General features: G+C 45.7%; 1 protein-coding gene across 1 annotated transcript in view; it reads right to left on the reverse strand.

Annotated features, from left to right (window-relative positions):
- The window catches only part of LOC116387653 (TSC22 domain family protein 2-like), an 18,618-nt gene extending 2,614 nt beyond the window's left edge, over positions 1 to 16,004 (reverse strand). The window contains exon 1 of the mRNA XM_031854936.1: positions 13,637 to 16,004. Within this exon, the coding sequence (XP_031710796.1) occupies positions 13,637 to 15,327 (1,691 nt within the window). The 5' untranslated portion in view covers positions 15,328 to 16,004. The remainder of the gene's footprint in view (positions 1 to 13,636) is intronic.
- Between the last annotated feature and the right edge of the window lie 928 nt (positions 16,005 to 16,932).

Below are 16,932 nucleotides of genomic sequence, written 5' to 3' on the forward strand. Positions count from 1 at the left end.
AGAGAGAGAGAGAGAGAGAGAGAGAGAGAGAGAGAGAGAGAGAGAGAGAGAGAGAGAGAGAGAGAGAGAGAGAGAGAGAGAGAGAGAGAGAGAGAGAGAGAGAGAGAGAGAGAGAGAGAGAGAGAGAGAGAGATTTCTTGTCACAAAATGAATGACACTGGTGCTTAATTAAGCCAACTCGCTATCAGCTCCCCTACAGGAAACCCGTCACCTCTCATCAACATAACATACATTAGAACTCCTATCTAGATCAGGTCACTGAGTTTACAGGAGAGAAAAATAAAATAAAAAAAAAAAGCTTGGCTGCAGGCAACACAACAAATCCGAGCTCGCGCAAATCTTGCGTCATTGTGTGGAACAGACATATTCAGTGAAGGTGTGCTAATTAGCGCCCACATTCTCGCACCCCCTATGACTGTATAGCTATGATGACCCCATTTTTTTGTGTGTGGGGGAGGGGGGGGGGAGACTCATTCAAATCGATCATAAGTTAGCTGTAGTGCGCGAGGCAGCGGGCCGGTGTTACCTGCAGCGTGTCCGACAGGAGAGCAGCGGCTCGCGGGTCGCGTGCCGGCTCGGGTCCCCGGGGCAGCACGGTGGTTTGTAAGAAAACGTGCACGGCATGGCGCTGGCTGCTGCGGGAGCTACATCGGTAGCGGCAGGGGTAGAAATAGGCCAACCGGAGCGGCACCGGAGGGCGGTTTAGTGGGGCAGCTTTGACCACATTTAGAAAAGTGAAACCTGAACCGATGGGTGGAGGGGTCAGGGAGTCTCCTCTCCACCCACTTCAGTCACATAACAGGCACTGTGCCCTCCTGACTGCTGGAGTGTGTATGGAGGCCTACTAGTGACAACCATTAATACATTTAATCGAGTTACTGTGGTTATGAAACAGCCTCAATGTAGTACTGACGCCTTTATACCACCTCCATAAGTAAACGAGACCAGCAGAGAGATGACTTGATATTTCTATAGTTTTTCTGCTCGTCCTCTGTGTCATAGGGTCGGATTCCTGGTCAATTCAGATTAAATGACGCAGGTTCACCAGAAACTCCAGAGTTTGGCCTCGCTGCTCTGCCGGTCCCACGCTGAGAGCAAACACCGACACCACGCTGCTGGAGGACCAGAACCAGGACTGCCTGTAGCAGGCTGACCCCCCTGCTGCAGCTAAAGGTTCCACTTCCATCCAAGGCTACCGCCAACGTTAACGAATCCATTCAGAAATGGTTCAATTAACAGTCAAGTTCTTAATTGAACAAAATTCTTGAGGAAAAACAATGTTCAGCCAATATTAATTCATAACAGCTCATATCCGGCTTCGCGACAAGAAACTGAAGTGCAGAAATGTCGAAGATGTGGAACGTTTTAGGTAACCGTGTCACCATTAAACAGTTTCTCCACCAGAGGGAACCGAAAAGCTTGTCTTTTCTAACTCCATCATGACTCGGTGAATATATCTAAGCTCTTCAATAAGTTACCTAATCTAAATAAAAACATTTGATAGAAATGCATCACTGCGGTATTTTGATATTTTAGCTCCACTATAGATCGGCCTATTGATTTATTGGCCTCAAAGAATCCTGGATCGGTCGGACTCTAATAAAGAATCCTAAAAGAAGGTTTACGTCTGCAGCAAAGCGTGACATCACCATAAATACCACCACACGCCAGGAAGATGCCTGCAAGTAGACACCAGGTTGACTCTAGACTCCCCCTCAGGACACAATGTTCTGTTCCTCCACACCATCCATTGTGTGTGTGTGTGTGTGTGTGTGTGCGTGCGTGTGTGTGTGTGAGGCCAGAGGAAGCTCTCGCTAGATTGCTATCAGACGGCTGTGTTAGGGAAGGAATGTTCCCTATACCTCTGCTGCTAGGAAACACTGTCACTCACAGCCTCTTCGGGTGACAGTGCACCGCTCCCTTTGATCCCCGTCACATATGACAATGTCTAAACATGAGCAACATGCAAGTACATCATACAAGGAACAAAGCAGACATCCGTTAAATAAGATACACATGGTGTCACTTGGCCGAGAAACACACCCATCACTTTAAGAAATAAATTACAAACAAGCACATTTCAGCAGTCAGTACTCACTCGTTAGTGTCCCTTTACCTCCCTCAGACCACATTATGTGACACCCCCCACTGGCTACATAATCAAATGTTAAAAGAAAATGTGTGTGTAATTTAGATGAGGCCCTCCTATAGTCATCCACAGGCCTCTCTCATTCTGTAAAGTACAGACCCTGAATAGAGTCTCTGGACTACACCCATGTTGCTTCATCAGTGGCTTCAGACAACACACGTTACCATTAACAAAATCACTCTGTAGCAGTACAACACAGCAGTTACTATTCACTTATGGCCCCATCTTAGCCCTCTTTAAGGTCAATTCACATGTCGAACCTCTTCCTTTATTTTCCTAACTAAGCCCAAGAAATAAGAGACGGGAGTTCAGTTTGTAAGCTGCTGCAAGTTCACAACAAATAGAAGGAACATTAAGATGCACTTTGGCTGTTGCCATCTTAATAAAAAAAGTGAGGAGACGGATTTTTTTTCCCAGCAGTTGCTACATAATTTAAACTTAACTCAGTAAATGTTTACTTTTACTCACTTGTGCTAAGAAATATCAAGAGAATGCACAATAATTATTAGTTGTAATAAAGTAAATTGAATTATTGTCGCGGTCTGTCGTGTGCATACTGTGAGTGAATGAAGAACAGCTTATCAGGAATTACAACGCAGCAGTTTGTGTCGCACCAGTGATCCATATTCAGCGACGACTGTCTGAGTCACATGATTTGACAAACGCTGAAGACGACGTAAACCAGAACAGAGAGGAGACGGAATGCAATAATTAAGAATGAGTGCGGCCGTTTCTGCAGACAGAAGAGGAACAGAAGGGCAGACGCTCCCTGGAGTATCGGGACAAACTAACAAAAGGTTGAGATTTTGTGGAAATAATTACTTCTGGGGAGGGAAATTTGATATAGAATAGATTATTGTGACGATTATTAATTAACTTATTGTCTGGTCTATATCAGAAATGTGGGAAAAATGAGCATAACAATCTCCCAGAATGGAATTTGATGCATTTAAATAGCTTATACAGTCCAACAGAAACACTAAAACCCAAAGACATTACGTTTACTATGACAAACGACAAATTACCGAGATTGTGGCACATCATTTTCTGCCAGTCAACTAATCATTTCAGCTCTTTAGTCTTTGTTGCTGCTCCCAATGACTGAATGAGCTCACTGCCATTAAAGCAGCGGGTATGAAGCATTTCTCCAGCTGGCTTCAGTGGAGGCAACATTGAGCCGGATGAGATCAAACCAGGAAAACTCAAAACACCCGAGTGTACCGTCAGTGGGACATGCGACGGGCCAGTGATGGGTTCGTAACTATGGAGACTGGAAAACATCAACATACGCAATAATACTTCTCAACGTGTGAGGTGGATTTGGACAGTGAAGTAGTTCTGCTTCCTGGATTCAAAGCGGGTAAGGATGAGTTCGATACGTCCCGATTGGCTAGTTACATTAAAGCGAGCAGGAATGACAAGAGTCAAAACCATATTAGGACACCATCTGGTGCTCAAAGTAGAACTTCCTCCAACAACTGGCACCGGGGGAAGATTTTTGGAAACCACAACATGAGTGAGAGTGCCTGGTTAAAGCACCAAATCCTGACACACACAATCCTGTTTAAGCTTCTATAGCTCATGTCAAAGCCAAGAACTTGTTCCAGTGCCCTACTTGAACAAAACCTGTTTCGGTGCATGGTAAAGCCGCCTCCTCTGTGTTTCCAGCGTTACAAAGAAGCAGTCTGTAACTCCTGAGGGCTAGGCTGAAATGAAACAACACTAATGAGTGTTTGATCTTACGCTGCCACTGATTATGCAACCAACGCCTCTGTGAGCTTCACCGTCTCCATTAACGTGACTGACATTTATAGGCTCCGGGTAGAGTTCAGTACCCCCCCCCCCCCACCCCTTAACAATGTTAGCTGTAAAATAGGAACGTCAATAAAAAAAATCCATTAGTGGAAGAATAGTTTACACTCATTTGGAGCCCGGGCAGGCGGAGCAGCAGATAATGTGAACACTGAACAGTTGTCGCTCCTCGCCTCTGGCAGACATGCTGGCTCATTCAAGAGCAGCAAGTTTCCTTCAGCAACAACAAAGCAGAGTCAAGTTTTACTCGACCCGAGACATGACGAGACAAGTTCAGAGCTGAAGAGGCGGGGCCTGATCGTGTTCCCAAGGACAACAGGTGCACAAGTTGTAGTCTTTATTAATCTAGAGCGTATTTTTTTCTATCCAAGCTGTGGCTTTGTAATGCAACTGTGCGGGGCCAGCTGACAGTGAAATCAACACCAAAAGTATACAGTCTTTTTTTACACTCCTGTCAGATTTGAATAAATTTACTTTCATTTTGTCCGACAACTTCCCCCATTTCTGACACATTAGATCACGCAGCCAGCGAAGAAGAAATGAGGAAGAGCGAGAGCATCAACCCAGCGAGCATCAAAACTGTTGAAGAATAACAGAACTCGTCTACTTACAGAGTCAGCTGTAGGTGGGGACAGGCCGTCTAATGGAGGCGTTCATTTTAAAGTTCACACTTTTGCACCCAAGATATCAAGAGCGACTGTCAGACGACGCACATGATACGATTCAAAGAGGTGGTGGTGGGGAACCCGGTATGATGGAAAATATAATAAGCAAAGTAAATCCAAAAATAAAGGACACAAAAGGCTGAAATGTGTTTGTATGTTTTTTAACTATGATAGTCAACTAGAATGGTTGTTGTTCATGTAGGCAAAACTAATTACATAATTCTATAGATCCAAAACCTTTTTTTTTTTTTTAAACTACAATAGCTGTTCTAACTGAAATTTGGTAACATTTGGAGTCGAGCAATATTTTAAACAAGGCAGAGTCTACAGCCATGCTAGGCTAACACCAGCATGCTAACAGTGTGACGTTTAACAGCCACAATGTTTACCATGTTAACCATCTTAGCTTAGCATGTTAGCATGCCAACATTTGCCAATTAACTCTAAACACAGCGTACAGCTGAGGATGATGGGAATGTCCTCAGCTTTAAAACTACAGTGTTGGAGAAAACTGAAAGTTTTTGCTGGACTCCTAAATATCAGAACAGTTCAAAATTGTTGCCGAATGAACAATTAAAAAGTTGTATGTGCTTTACGGTTTTCTAAGATTGATGAGGAAGAAAAACAAAAAGGACAGAACAGGATGACGTGCTACTAGAAAAAAGGTCCTCTGCCGTGTGCCAAGTGAGCCACAAGGAAGCCCGATGCCCATATGGGGGAACACAGTCCTCTGCAGGGCATCTTGCATAGTTCTACTGTGCAGTTGGTGAGGCTTAAAAGCCTCATCTCTAGCATGCATTTAAAAATATGTCCCTGTAAACAAACACAAGTATAAATGTGTGTTTGTATGTCATGTTCTCTACTCTGCAGAAGAGGTTCTTTATTACAGCTGACCATGTGGTCTGACTCCATCTTTTCCATACAGGGACTGGGTTAAAAAAAAAAAAAAAAAAGATCTGTAGGGAAATTTAAGGTCAGTGTCTTCTTCTGCCAAAATGTCACATGTATTTTTTTGCTTTCACAATCTCCTCTATGACTTCATCCGGTTGCCTCGGACATGGTGCTAAATAAAGCAGAGATAGAGTTACAGCCTCACAGTTGTTCGACTCTGCCAACCAGTCAAGTAGCATCACTTCATCATGTTACCTTATCAGACATTCGGGTGACATTGTCAGAGTTAGCAGCATATGAATTCTTGAGTTACGGCCAAGAACGCGCTTTGTGAGGTCACGGTGACCTTGAACCAACAAAATATAAATCGGGTCATCCTCGAGTCGAGGTCGTTTGTGCCTAATTTGAGGATATTCCCTTCAGGTGTTCCCGAGAAGAAGAATTGTGTGGACGGATGGACCAACAACCCAAACAAATAATGCTCCGGCAGCACAATCAAATAGACTGAATTAGGGTCAATACCAAAGGCCATTGACAAGATCTAGCAAACACAGTGTGAAACAAAGACCGGGTTATCTTTGCTCTCATGGAGACAGAAGCAGCCATTGGCAGAACAGCGAATCCACAACAGCAGCACTCAAAATAAAAAGAAGGAAAGCTTGGGGCTCATATTGGGCAAATGGAGGAAGCAAAAGTAAAACAGACAATAAGTCTTTAAGTAATAACACTACACACAGCATCTTATTTTTGACATTGCCATCACAATCATGATTTCCCTGTTTTTACCACCTAGAAAGTTAAATAAAGGCAGCTGAGGCAGCAAATGGATGGTGTGTGTGTGTGTGGTAGTTCCTCGGTGGCTGGTGATGGTGTGTCAGCTCTGTATTTCTCTAAAAACAGTTTCATTTCCTGTCACTCAGATATGGTTTCATGTGCTTCCCTTTTCATTTTTGTAGAAGGCATCATGCTATCTCTCACTGTGACATTGTTGTGTGTGTGTGTGTGTGTCCCCGTCCACATGTTACAGTGTCATGCATCTATCCAAGTCAATGATTAACTTAAAACATAACTATGATTAACGGTCATTTGACAGAAACAGCGGAGAGTGTTGCACTACAAACCAGGCTGTTATTGAGGTCCTGTGTTACAGTTAGCATGCACACACTCTTCAGCCTCACTCCACTTAAAAGCAACAAGTTGAGGATGTTAAAATGATTAATTTCTAACAGTGTGAGAGCTGAGATCTTGGCTCGTCAAGACTGTTAATCATTCAGCAAGCAACATGATCAGTCAGCTGATCAGACGGATTGTAAACAAGCAGCTTTTTCCAGATTAACTGGGAAGTGAAAATTCATGCGAGTGATAACTTTACCGAGTGCCTGTTCAGAAATATCTAGACGGCAGCTCTACTTCCTGCTTCAGCTTTGATCATTTCATCTGTAGATTAAGAGCCTCGAGTTTTACATTGCAGGAAGGATATTTGGGGTATTTTTTTGGGGTACTTCCAAATAACTTTGATTAGATAATTGTGTTCAGAGCTGAATTAAAAAAAAAAAAAAAAAAAACAGTCTCTGGTGCTGTTTATGTATTATACCCACAATGATACTGAATTTTTGTGGCCAACAATGATTTGAGTGTTTATAATATCTAATAACATCGGCCAATAGAATTAATAAACACAAAACAAGTCTTAATACTCAGCCTAATGTAATTTCTGTATTACAATTTTTTTGTCACATATTGGCCAACATATACACACATGGGTGCAATAAGCTTGTATCGTATTATTTGAGAAAAAAGATTAATGGATGATAAAAAAAAACAATCAGTTGCAGCCGTAATGTTTTACTATATTTGAGTCAAATTCCTTGCATGTGCGCACACACACACACAAACACTTGGCCAATAAAAGGATTCTGACTCTGTTTAACCGCCTGGTTTGTCTCCGCACCCCACAATGTCAGCAACTAGCTGGTACATAAGACAATAGAGCCGGTGGCCAAACTCGTGGAACACCCAGGCAGTGAACAAACCAGAATGTTTAAGTGGCACAGACAATCCTGTTACAGTCAAAGAAAGCACCAGAGGCAGTCTTTGGGAGAGAAATCACAGAGAGACGGGGATGTTGTTCGGGAAGTCTATTGGCCAATCCTGCTCTTGCTTCCAGGCTCTGTTTCCAAACTCAATCCATGCACATGGAGAAAGCAAAGCTCACTTCTACTGAACACCGCACACATGTTGTTGCACTATTGCAGGCCTGTCCAGTCCAGTCCAGTCCAATCCAGTATAGTACTGTACCTATCAATGTGGGCCTTTGAGTTCCTTAATCTGCTGCCAGACTGGAAGGCCTGGTAGAAAGCCTTGGAGGGGTTCCTGTTTCAACCACATTCAGGCAAAGAGAGAAAAGACAGAGATAGGGAGTTGAAACAGTGAAAGCAGACTAAAGTCCGAGAAATGTTTCCTTATGTACCCCCCCCCCCCCCAAGAAAGGCTGGAGAAAAAGCTCTTTCACAAACACATATGTGACATTAGAACAGAGTAACGCAAAGGGGCTGAGGAGAGAGAGTCCTGACCTGAATGCAGGAATGTGTATTCAAAGGTGGGACAGCTTCTTTAACTTTAAGGGCCTCCCTTAGGCCATTTCCCTACAGCAGGCTGGCAATCACTCACGCTAATGTAAACTCAACGAACTGTTTAAAAAAAATAATCAGCCATTACCTCTGGTTTTCAGCTGAAAAATGTAAATCCTTCTCCGTTGTTAACTGTGTTGAGAATTTACCGGTCATTAGTTACGAGTACACTTTGTTTTATGCTATGGGATGTATATTCCGGGAAGGGAAAGGAAATCCCCCCTCTGACCCCTACACACAATCACCCACCCACACACACATTTAATCTACTCCAGGCTTGTGCCTTTCAAAACTAACTGCTTCTCTCCCACATTCACCCGAATGTAAACGCACACTGACATGAGCACATACGCACACAGAGGAGCAAGCCAGCGCAGCCAGAGTTACACGCACACAGAATGAGTTCTTTTACAGCATGTGTGTGAATGTTACATGCCGCCAAGTCTCTTTTCCTAGAAATCTCTGGCATGGACTCCCTTGGTCACATTACCTCACGACTAAACGCTCACAAAACTCCCCCTATGCCTCCGTTTAATTTTACTTTGCGGGCAAACGGCCCGAGAGAAACCTCTCACGCACACCTCCGCAGATATACAAGTCTTCTTTTTTCAGAGCTACAACGCAGAGGACTGTGCAAGCCAGCACAGGTCAGACGACTTGGTGTCCAGCAACCTCTTCATGAAACGAGGTTAAGAACCGGAGGAGTCATCGTTCCTTGTTTTCAATAAGCAAACACTCGACTCTCAATGGCTCTCTTTGTAACTCGGAACTCTAACATGTCAATATCCATTTATGAAAGCCCCTCTTTGTAAACCAACTGTGTTGAGCAGTGGTGAAAATGCCGTCTCCCCCATAAACCCAGAGTATGGTGTGTGTGAGAGGAGGACAGAAAGACAGAAAAAGGGAGTGACCTATCACACATGTACACATGCTGCATGTGCAAAAGTCCTCTTAAACCTCTGTCTCAAAGCAAACCAAAAAACGATGGCTGCACATGCTCTGCCCGAAAGCAAATGTATGATCTGGCAGCAGACTAAAATAACCTTTTGAGTGCATTCTTGCTGGTTGATGTCACACATCTAGCTGGAGCACGTCACATGGTTTCTCCCTTCAATGTGGGCTGCACTGCGAGCCAGTGGGCGCATCAAAGGTTAAGTTTCACGGCGCTGAACCTCTTAATAACCTTGCCAACTCATTGAGCATGAGAAAACCAACAGAAGCCTTAAGTGAGGAGGAGGAGGAGGGGGGGGGGGCAAAAGAGTGTGAGTGGAAAGTACACAGAAAACAAAAGTGTTATGGAGTTTTTGCTTCTGCGTCAAGGTGTTGCGGAGGCGTAATGTGTCAGCCAAGAGCTGCGATTGGTCGATTAGGGACCGCTTATGCTATCTCCTGTGTTTCCAGTGCAAACCCTCCGATGAAGCTCTATTCAACAAATGATTGCTTGAGCGTGGCGTAATGGTGTTGGAGCACAGGAAAGCGGGCTGAAAAAGTGGGGGTAGCAGTAGACATACAGCTAGAGTAACCGATAGTCAAGGGGGAGCAAAGAGGGAGGTGAGAGAGTCGTGTTGAAATCTCTCACCGCCAGTGCTCACCAGGCTTCGGGTTCTCAGCACCGTCAATCCATCCGCCACCGAGGAAAAGTAGGCCAAAACTATTTAGATTCCAGCTGCCCTATGGGAGTTTTTTTCAGCAGGTTTTTGGGTTGTAGACGAGGGAGGCGGAGCACAGGGAGCACTTGGAGCCATTGTGTGATTACAGCATGGCCACCAGAGGATATTGGGAGCTGGGGTGCTAACATCCCACTAGCACAGGTTAGTGACAGGACACCCATAAACATCATGCCCCGAGACGACCGCAGGTACCTAGTTCAACTTTTTGATTCTCGGCTGCAGTTCCCCCCCAAAAAGTCCCTTCTCCCACGGCACTTATAATAACTATCAGCGTGGAAACCAGTCAAACATAAGCTGCTTTATCGTGTGCTGAATGCAGGCAGGCAACAAGCAACCATTGTTTCACCATCGAAGGATTTATATTTATTTACCAGGATTTTTGTTTTCACTGAAAATCGAACAGAAGTTAAGCAGCCACAGGAAGTGGGAGGTGCTAAACTGAAACCTAAAGCTTAATTTCTAATTGTTTCATTGCCACAATGTATTTAAAGGGAACTCCGCCTATTTTAACCATCAAAGTGTAGTTTCCGGTGTTGGGGGCTCCAGCATGGAATCTGATAAAGTGACTCAATGACCAATTATTCATTTCTTGTTGGTGAAAAACCAGAAGTACAAAACAGCTGAAAGGTGAATCTCTGTAAACCCTCAAGTTACTGAAGTACCACTTTCCAAAAACAAGATAACGAGCATATTCTCAGCTGAGCTTATCTGCAGCACAGTACAGCACATCCTCAGCTAACAGGCCACCGAAACCTTGGACTGAGTGACGTTCTTCTGCTCGTCAGAACAATGGAGGGCCCCTATACCTGGGGTGGGGGTGGAGGTGATGGCTGAAGCAAAGCCTACAGACTACAACCAAAGTAATGCACCTTTATTTTTGAAAATAGCTCTACGGCTGAGAGAAGGCCACAAGGATGAACGACTTGACTTGTGTAAACAGAAATATAAAACAAACAGTCCGTTCATGGCCGTATCAGAAGATTCATTATTACACTATTGCTAAAGACACTCCGGAGGGGAGGGGTGCTGTTGAATGTAAACACCTTAGAGTGCACAGTTACAGGTATCGCTCCTTTACGGATACCATGCAGCATTACAGCATGAACGATGGCAGCCAGGTTCAGAACTAAGGATGACCGTTGGCCAAAGATGTGCGTACTTCTACCTCTGTGAGCCCACAAAATGTCACATAATATGACCGGAGAGCCCCAGTGCGGAAGTGGGGAGCGAGCTAAGGAATATGAAATGAATAGAAGGTGGAGGGCAGTGTGAGGGACTCCGACTGAAAACAGGATACAGCCGTAAACCAGAGGTCACACAGGGGAGGCAAAGACCAAGTGGCACATGTTGTCTCTGTGTCTCACACACACACTCGAAAAATGAGGACGCTGTTAATGTCCATGGTGAATTTCTTCAAAAGTATTGCCTCAATTCCTCCTCGACATGGATACTTGTGTGTGTGTGTGCGCACGCACACGCACACACTAAGTCAACCCATCCCCTTTCACAGACACACCCCTCATCCACCCACACAGTCTCTCAATTCATGTTCACAGTAACTGCTCCATTATGTCCCTCCCCTCCCTCCTAAATCCAATTTTACATAAGCTACCATTACGCAAGGACAATAAACCGTGCCTCCCCAGCATGCGTTCCATAATGCACGGGCTACAGAAGAAATGCATTTACCCCACGAAACAAAAGAAACTCCTCTGTGAGCGCAATAAAGACATTATGACAGTGCTTTCAGTTGTTGAAGCCATCTGGAAAACATTAAGCTGACAATCATATTCTAAGTATGAGAACAACAATCTGTAGTCTATATCTCCACTGTTTTGCTTTAATTAATTACAGTAAAAAAAAAAAAACCAACAGGGTGGAGGAAGATGGGAACAATCATTTGAGCATTACAAATGGCCAAGAGGTTTTCCAGGTTGTGCAAGCCGCAGAAAGTCTACAACATGCGGTCAAAACTGAGTGTGTGTACAATAGCTTTCTGTGTTGTGCAGATTATAGACATTAGCTACTGAAGTAGTCCATTTGAGGAGAAGATAGAAGTGTTTTGTTGTGTGGGTGGTAGGGCAGTAAGAGACTCAATTTTTTAAAAAAAAGTGCACGGGACATGTGGAAATTAGGCAAGAAACAAAAAAAAGCTGGAGGGGATGTAGCAAGCATAGTTAAAATGCCTGGTGAAGTGAGGCACACCTCCTCCACCTCTTTGAACATACCACAGTTGCTGGTGCAAATGAACGTCATTCAGCACTTCATCTGCAGTTCACGCCGCGTCTGTCAGGCAATCGGCGGGGTGGTAGGTACAAAGCACCGATTGCAGCGCTGACGCTGCAAAACAAACTCTGAATGACTGCTTCACAGCTCTTGAATTGGGGAGTGTGCATGTGGATTTAACCACGTTGAAAAAGGCCCTAAACAGAGCACACAGTGCTTAAAGCTCACATTGTATTGCAAAAGAAAAGAGCCAACAAGCACAGTTTGTTGACACACCCCACTGTCATGTGTCTTATCTGTGGAATAGGGCCACAGTGGAAAGACTACTGCTCACTGTCTGATAGGGCTTAGCTGTCGTAAGAAGCTCCCGCTCTTATCAGCCTGGGAGCTGGGTCCTCTCACCAGCAACACATAGGTACTCCAAAAACACACTGAAGCCTGTGACGATAATGATTCAGAGACTGAGTATTCTCTGCACTTTAGGGAAGTTTACATTCATCAAACACTTTCTTAATAATTGTCCATCCATGTGAAGAATAAACAATTTGTGCCAGTGTTCTGCAATCTGGATATCTAGTCTGGTCTTCACTCGGGTATACCTTTAACACTGTAAAAGGAAACGACAGAGATTTAAGGCGCTGTATCATTTCCGCTCATGTGTGCCATCGACTAAAAGTGAAACTAAGCGCTAAAAATCAGGAATTAAGAGAGAGAGCGAGAGAGATTACTTAAGGAAAGGAAGTAAATGCCATGACCCATAATAAGATTGCCACATGTTGTGACTACAATTGTAGTCATATTTTGCCGCATATTATCTTGACATAACTTAATTATCCCTAAGGAATAACACTACATTTCAATCTTAACCCCGATGTGTAATATGTGTATGAATATTCTGTGTGACATACACTTTCAGAGGATATAAAGATTAAATGTACATAACTCCGCTTAGAAAACTAAGAAACTGCATTTAGCAAGTGGCCAGAAGTAGCTTGAGGCTAATAGAAAGCTCAGCTAACTCTCTCTGCACGCTGGCAAACTAGCAACACAACTTGGCTGTCTGCAGCCAAGGCCACCGTCCTGGAGGGCGATAGCTGAAGAGGGAGGAAAAGGAGGTTGGAGATATCAAATCTGCAACACAAGGCTTCCACAAACAAAACACAAGTTCACAGCAAATCCCAATACTACAGGAGTCGTGTGAACGTTTAACAAGTTGTTGCGTGTGCAGTGGAAGCCGTGGATGTTCACCTCGAGTATGCTACACTCCACTTACTTCTTTAGGCCCTAATGAGAAAGAACATTAAGTTTCCTTCCTGTGCCACTTTTCTCTTCCTACTACACACTCCTCTCCCTCCACACCTCCCTGAAACAAAAGGGGGAAAACCTGTTGATGACCAACTACCTACTTGTGATCACTACACATGCCTGCTTTAACAAGTGCCCTGAAATAGGCCCAGTTAAGACTCACACAGTATCTGAATGTTGATTGTTCAACTTGTGTGCGTTACGGATAACGTTGCACAGGCATGGTGATGATTCTCAACAGGGAGGATACTTTTCATACACTTTATATTAAGATCGAGAGACTGTTACCTGTCCACATCCCCGTCGCCAGGTATGTGGATTCCAAACAGGCTGTTGACAGTCGGAGTGGCGAGCTGCAGGCTCTCAGGCATGAAGGCCTTCATCGGTTCCTTCCCAGAGACGAAAGGAGAATGTGCGTTGACGAGACCCTCCGACTTCCCTCCACCACCCTCCATATGTCCAAATCCAGTCACCGGGAGGCCCTGCATCCCCAAAGCCATTAGAGTCTTGCTGTGGGGTATCTGACCTGGAGGCAAACTGGAAGTTGTCACATTTGGCAAGGCTGCACTGGAGGCACTGGGCACAGCAGCGGGCACAGCGGTGGGCACACCGGAGCTCACTGCGATGGCAGGCACGTTTTGTACACCGGAGGATGTGGGGTGGAGGCCGTGGGGCTGAGGCTGTCCAGCGGTTGTATACTGACTCGCAGCGTGCTGCTGCATTGTGGATCCACCAACCAGCACGGAGCCTCCGACAGCCCCCATTCCTCCAGTCTGCAAGAGGCCTGGAGCCGGCTGTCCAGTAGGTACAGATCCACCTCCTGCAACATCTCCAACCTGACTTGGCACAGAAGGGCCTCCAGAGGCCGGAGGCAAGAGCGAAGGGTGTCCTTGTCCCACAGGCAGTCCAGAAGACTGGCTGGTCAGGTGGTGGCCCATAGGAGGCTGCTGTTGCTGCTGCTGCAGAGGGTAAGCAACAGGCTGGGCTGAAGGAGGCATGATGGGGGACTTCTGTATGTGGACAACCGATTGAGGCAGGCCGTTTTGTCCGACGGGCAAGGCGCTCTGGGGAGCAGAAGGCTGGATACCTCCCACTGGCTTGCTGCTGGAGAAAGCACTCTGTGTGGCGGACCCACTAACGCCCTGTGGCCAGGCACCATAGTTTTGATGGTGGATTTGTGGCTGCTGCTGCTGTTGCTGAGGTGGCGTCTCCACCGAATGCATGCGGGGTGAAGAGAGAGAAGCATCCGCCACAGAGCCCAAGCCCTGACCCGAGTGTGTCACCACAGAGCCTCCAGTATGCCCAAGCCCACTGTCTCTGTCTGCAGCCGGGTCCAGTGTCGTCGCACTGGCGTGCCTAATGCCGTCTACAGTCCTGGTCACAGCAGAGCTATCGGAGTCCTTCTCATAAAACTCCGTACAAGTCCATCTGCCTCTTCGAAAGGGTTCTCCGGTACCATGATCGAGTTTAATGACCCTGAAGCGCGAGGTGCAGCTAACCGTGGAGGTGACTGGTGGAGCTGCAGGTTGGGATGCGTTTACCGACACACCGGCTGGCCCAGCGCCGGCTGCTGGAGCAGGCTGTTGCTGCATTGCCCCGGGCCGAGCGCCGATCCCCGGCGGCGGCTGCTGTCCACCTGGAGTTGAGCCCGACACTCCCACCTTCCGGAACTCCCCTGTGAGATTGCCCGATAGCGCGGACAACTGCCCGGCTTGAGGTATGTGCGACGGCGCCATAACACTGATCGCCTCTGGCTCCCCGACATTATTCAGGGCTTCTTCGGATGAACTTCTGCCACACGCGGGCTCGTACTCGGCCCGCGACATGTCGTAGATCTCTGACGACACGTCTTCAGCCCGGGACTCGTCCGGGTCCTCCAGACTCTCCGTGTCGTCGGCGGCACCGATAGCCGCCACCTGGGCCTGAGTCACACTAGTGATCTGAAAACAGCTCTTCTTCTTGGCCGGCATTTTCGACATATTGACAGCCTGATTTCAAAGTCCAGTATGGCTATGTTTATCCTCCGTCAGAAAGGGAAGAGCCGGATGCCACTTCTATGGGCTTATATCATATTAAACAGCAAACTTGCGTCTATTTTACTCAGCCTGGCGAACGATAACTGTAATCAATAGGAATCTACGCCATCCCTCTTCCTCTCTCGGTCTCCTGTTGCGTTTCATGAGCCCATAACGCAACACGTCGTGTCGCCCTGTCCAGCAATGCGGCTTCAGACACCGATACCAGCCGCCTGTAGGGCGATAGATCCAGAGCTTTCTGTCGGTCCCAGATCGGCCTACGGATGTCCCGGTTGTGCGGTTGTCAAACGGCCGTTGTCGCAGTGTGTTGCCCAGCTGCAGGACCTACTTTAGGCTGAGGAGGGCCCGCATCCCTCCACTCTCTGAGCTAGCTAGCGAGTGAAGCCAACTGGCTGCTGCACACTCCCCCTACGTCGGAACAAGTATGTGAGACATCTCGCCGAGAGGAGTCCTTCTGTATCCCCTCACCTCACCGACTTAAAGTCATTCGGTGGCGACACTTACTTTGAAGCAAACGGTCGATCGAGAGAGGAAAACGCTCTTAAATTCCAGCTTTTAAAACAAATGAGAATCTAAACAGCGCCCACAGTTGCCTCCCTCTCTCAGTCACTCTTGACAAGATGGCTATGTTGTATGTAGCCGCGCTGCATGGTGGGTAGTTAGCGTGCGCAAGGAAGTTAACGTACGAGTCGATTGAGAATTCCCCCTCGTGCTGCGTTCATGTCACCGTCGGAAAAAAGGGTGTCTGAGATGAGCGCACAGGTAATCGTGAATTTGGGAAAGTGAACATGCAATGGACTCTCTTCAGCTGAATGTGCCTTTTGTGGGACCATGAGGCGAAAAGAGCTGGTGCTGGTGTCGAAACAAGTAGTTGATTAATTGAGCAATTCTGTTAATTGACTATCATTTTTTTTAAAGCGAAATGCCTTATATTCTCTGGTTTCAGCTACTCTATTGTAAGTATTTTCCCGCTTTTCTCAGTTCTATTTTATAGTCAATTAAATACAAAAAATAAATAGCAAACTTAAGACGTCACCTTGGGTTCTGGGGAATTACTATAATCTCACTCTTCTGTGTCTTTTTTATGCTGGAATGCTACCTGACGGCAGATTTGCAGTGTGGTGATCTGATTAAAATAATTAATTTAGAAATAAGCACCACAGAAGCTGATAAAATTAAGTTTTTAAAATTGGATTTGATTCAGGGACCCTCTTAAAGTCAGGACCTTAAGATCAGGTTACATAGCAGAAGTCCCCCTAAGGCCTTTATGAAGTCTGTTCATTTTGCCCTTGATTGGTCATATTTGAGAACAACTTCTTAACTAAATAGCACAGCCAGATACTAGTCATGGCAACTAGTGATTGAAATAGTCATGGAGTTTATCTTTATCAAGTATGCTCATCCTGTGTGAATAATTGACGTGATATCTTGTTTCCAAAGTTATTCCTTTGAACTTCAAGTGTCAGACTTTATTGGAATGCACTTGAATGTATCAACTTTATCTCCTTCTCTCTCTCTCTCTCTCTCTCTCTCTCTCTCTCTCTCTCT

Source organism: Anarrhichthys ocellatus, unplaced genomic scaffold (assembly GCF_004355925.1).
Source record: "Anarrhichthys ocellatus isolate YVR2014 unplaced genomic scaffold, GSC_Weel_1.0 scaffold15, whole genome shotgun sequence".
Classification (NCBI taxonomy): Eukaryota; Metazoa; Chordata; class Actinopteri; order Perciformes; family Anarhichadidae; genus Anarrhichthys; species Anarrhichthys ocellatus.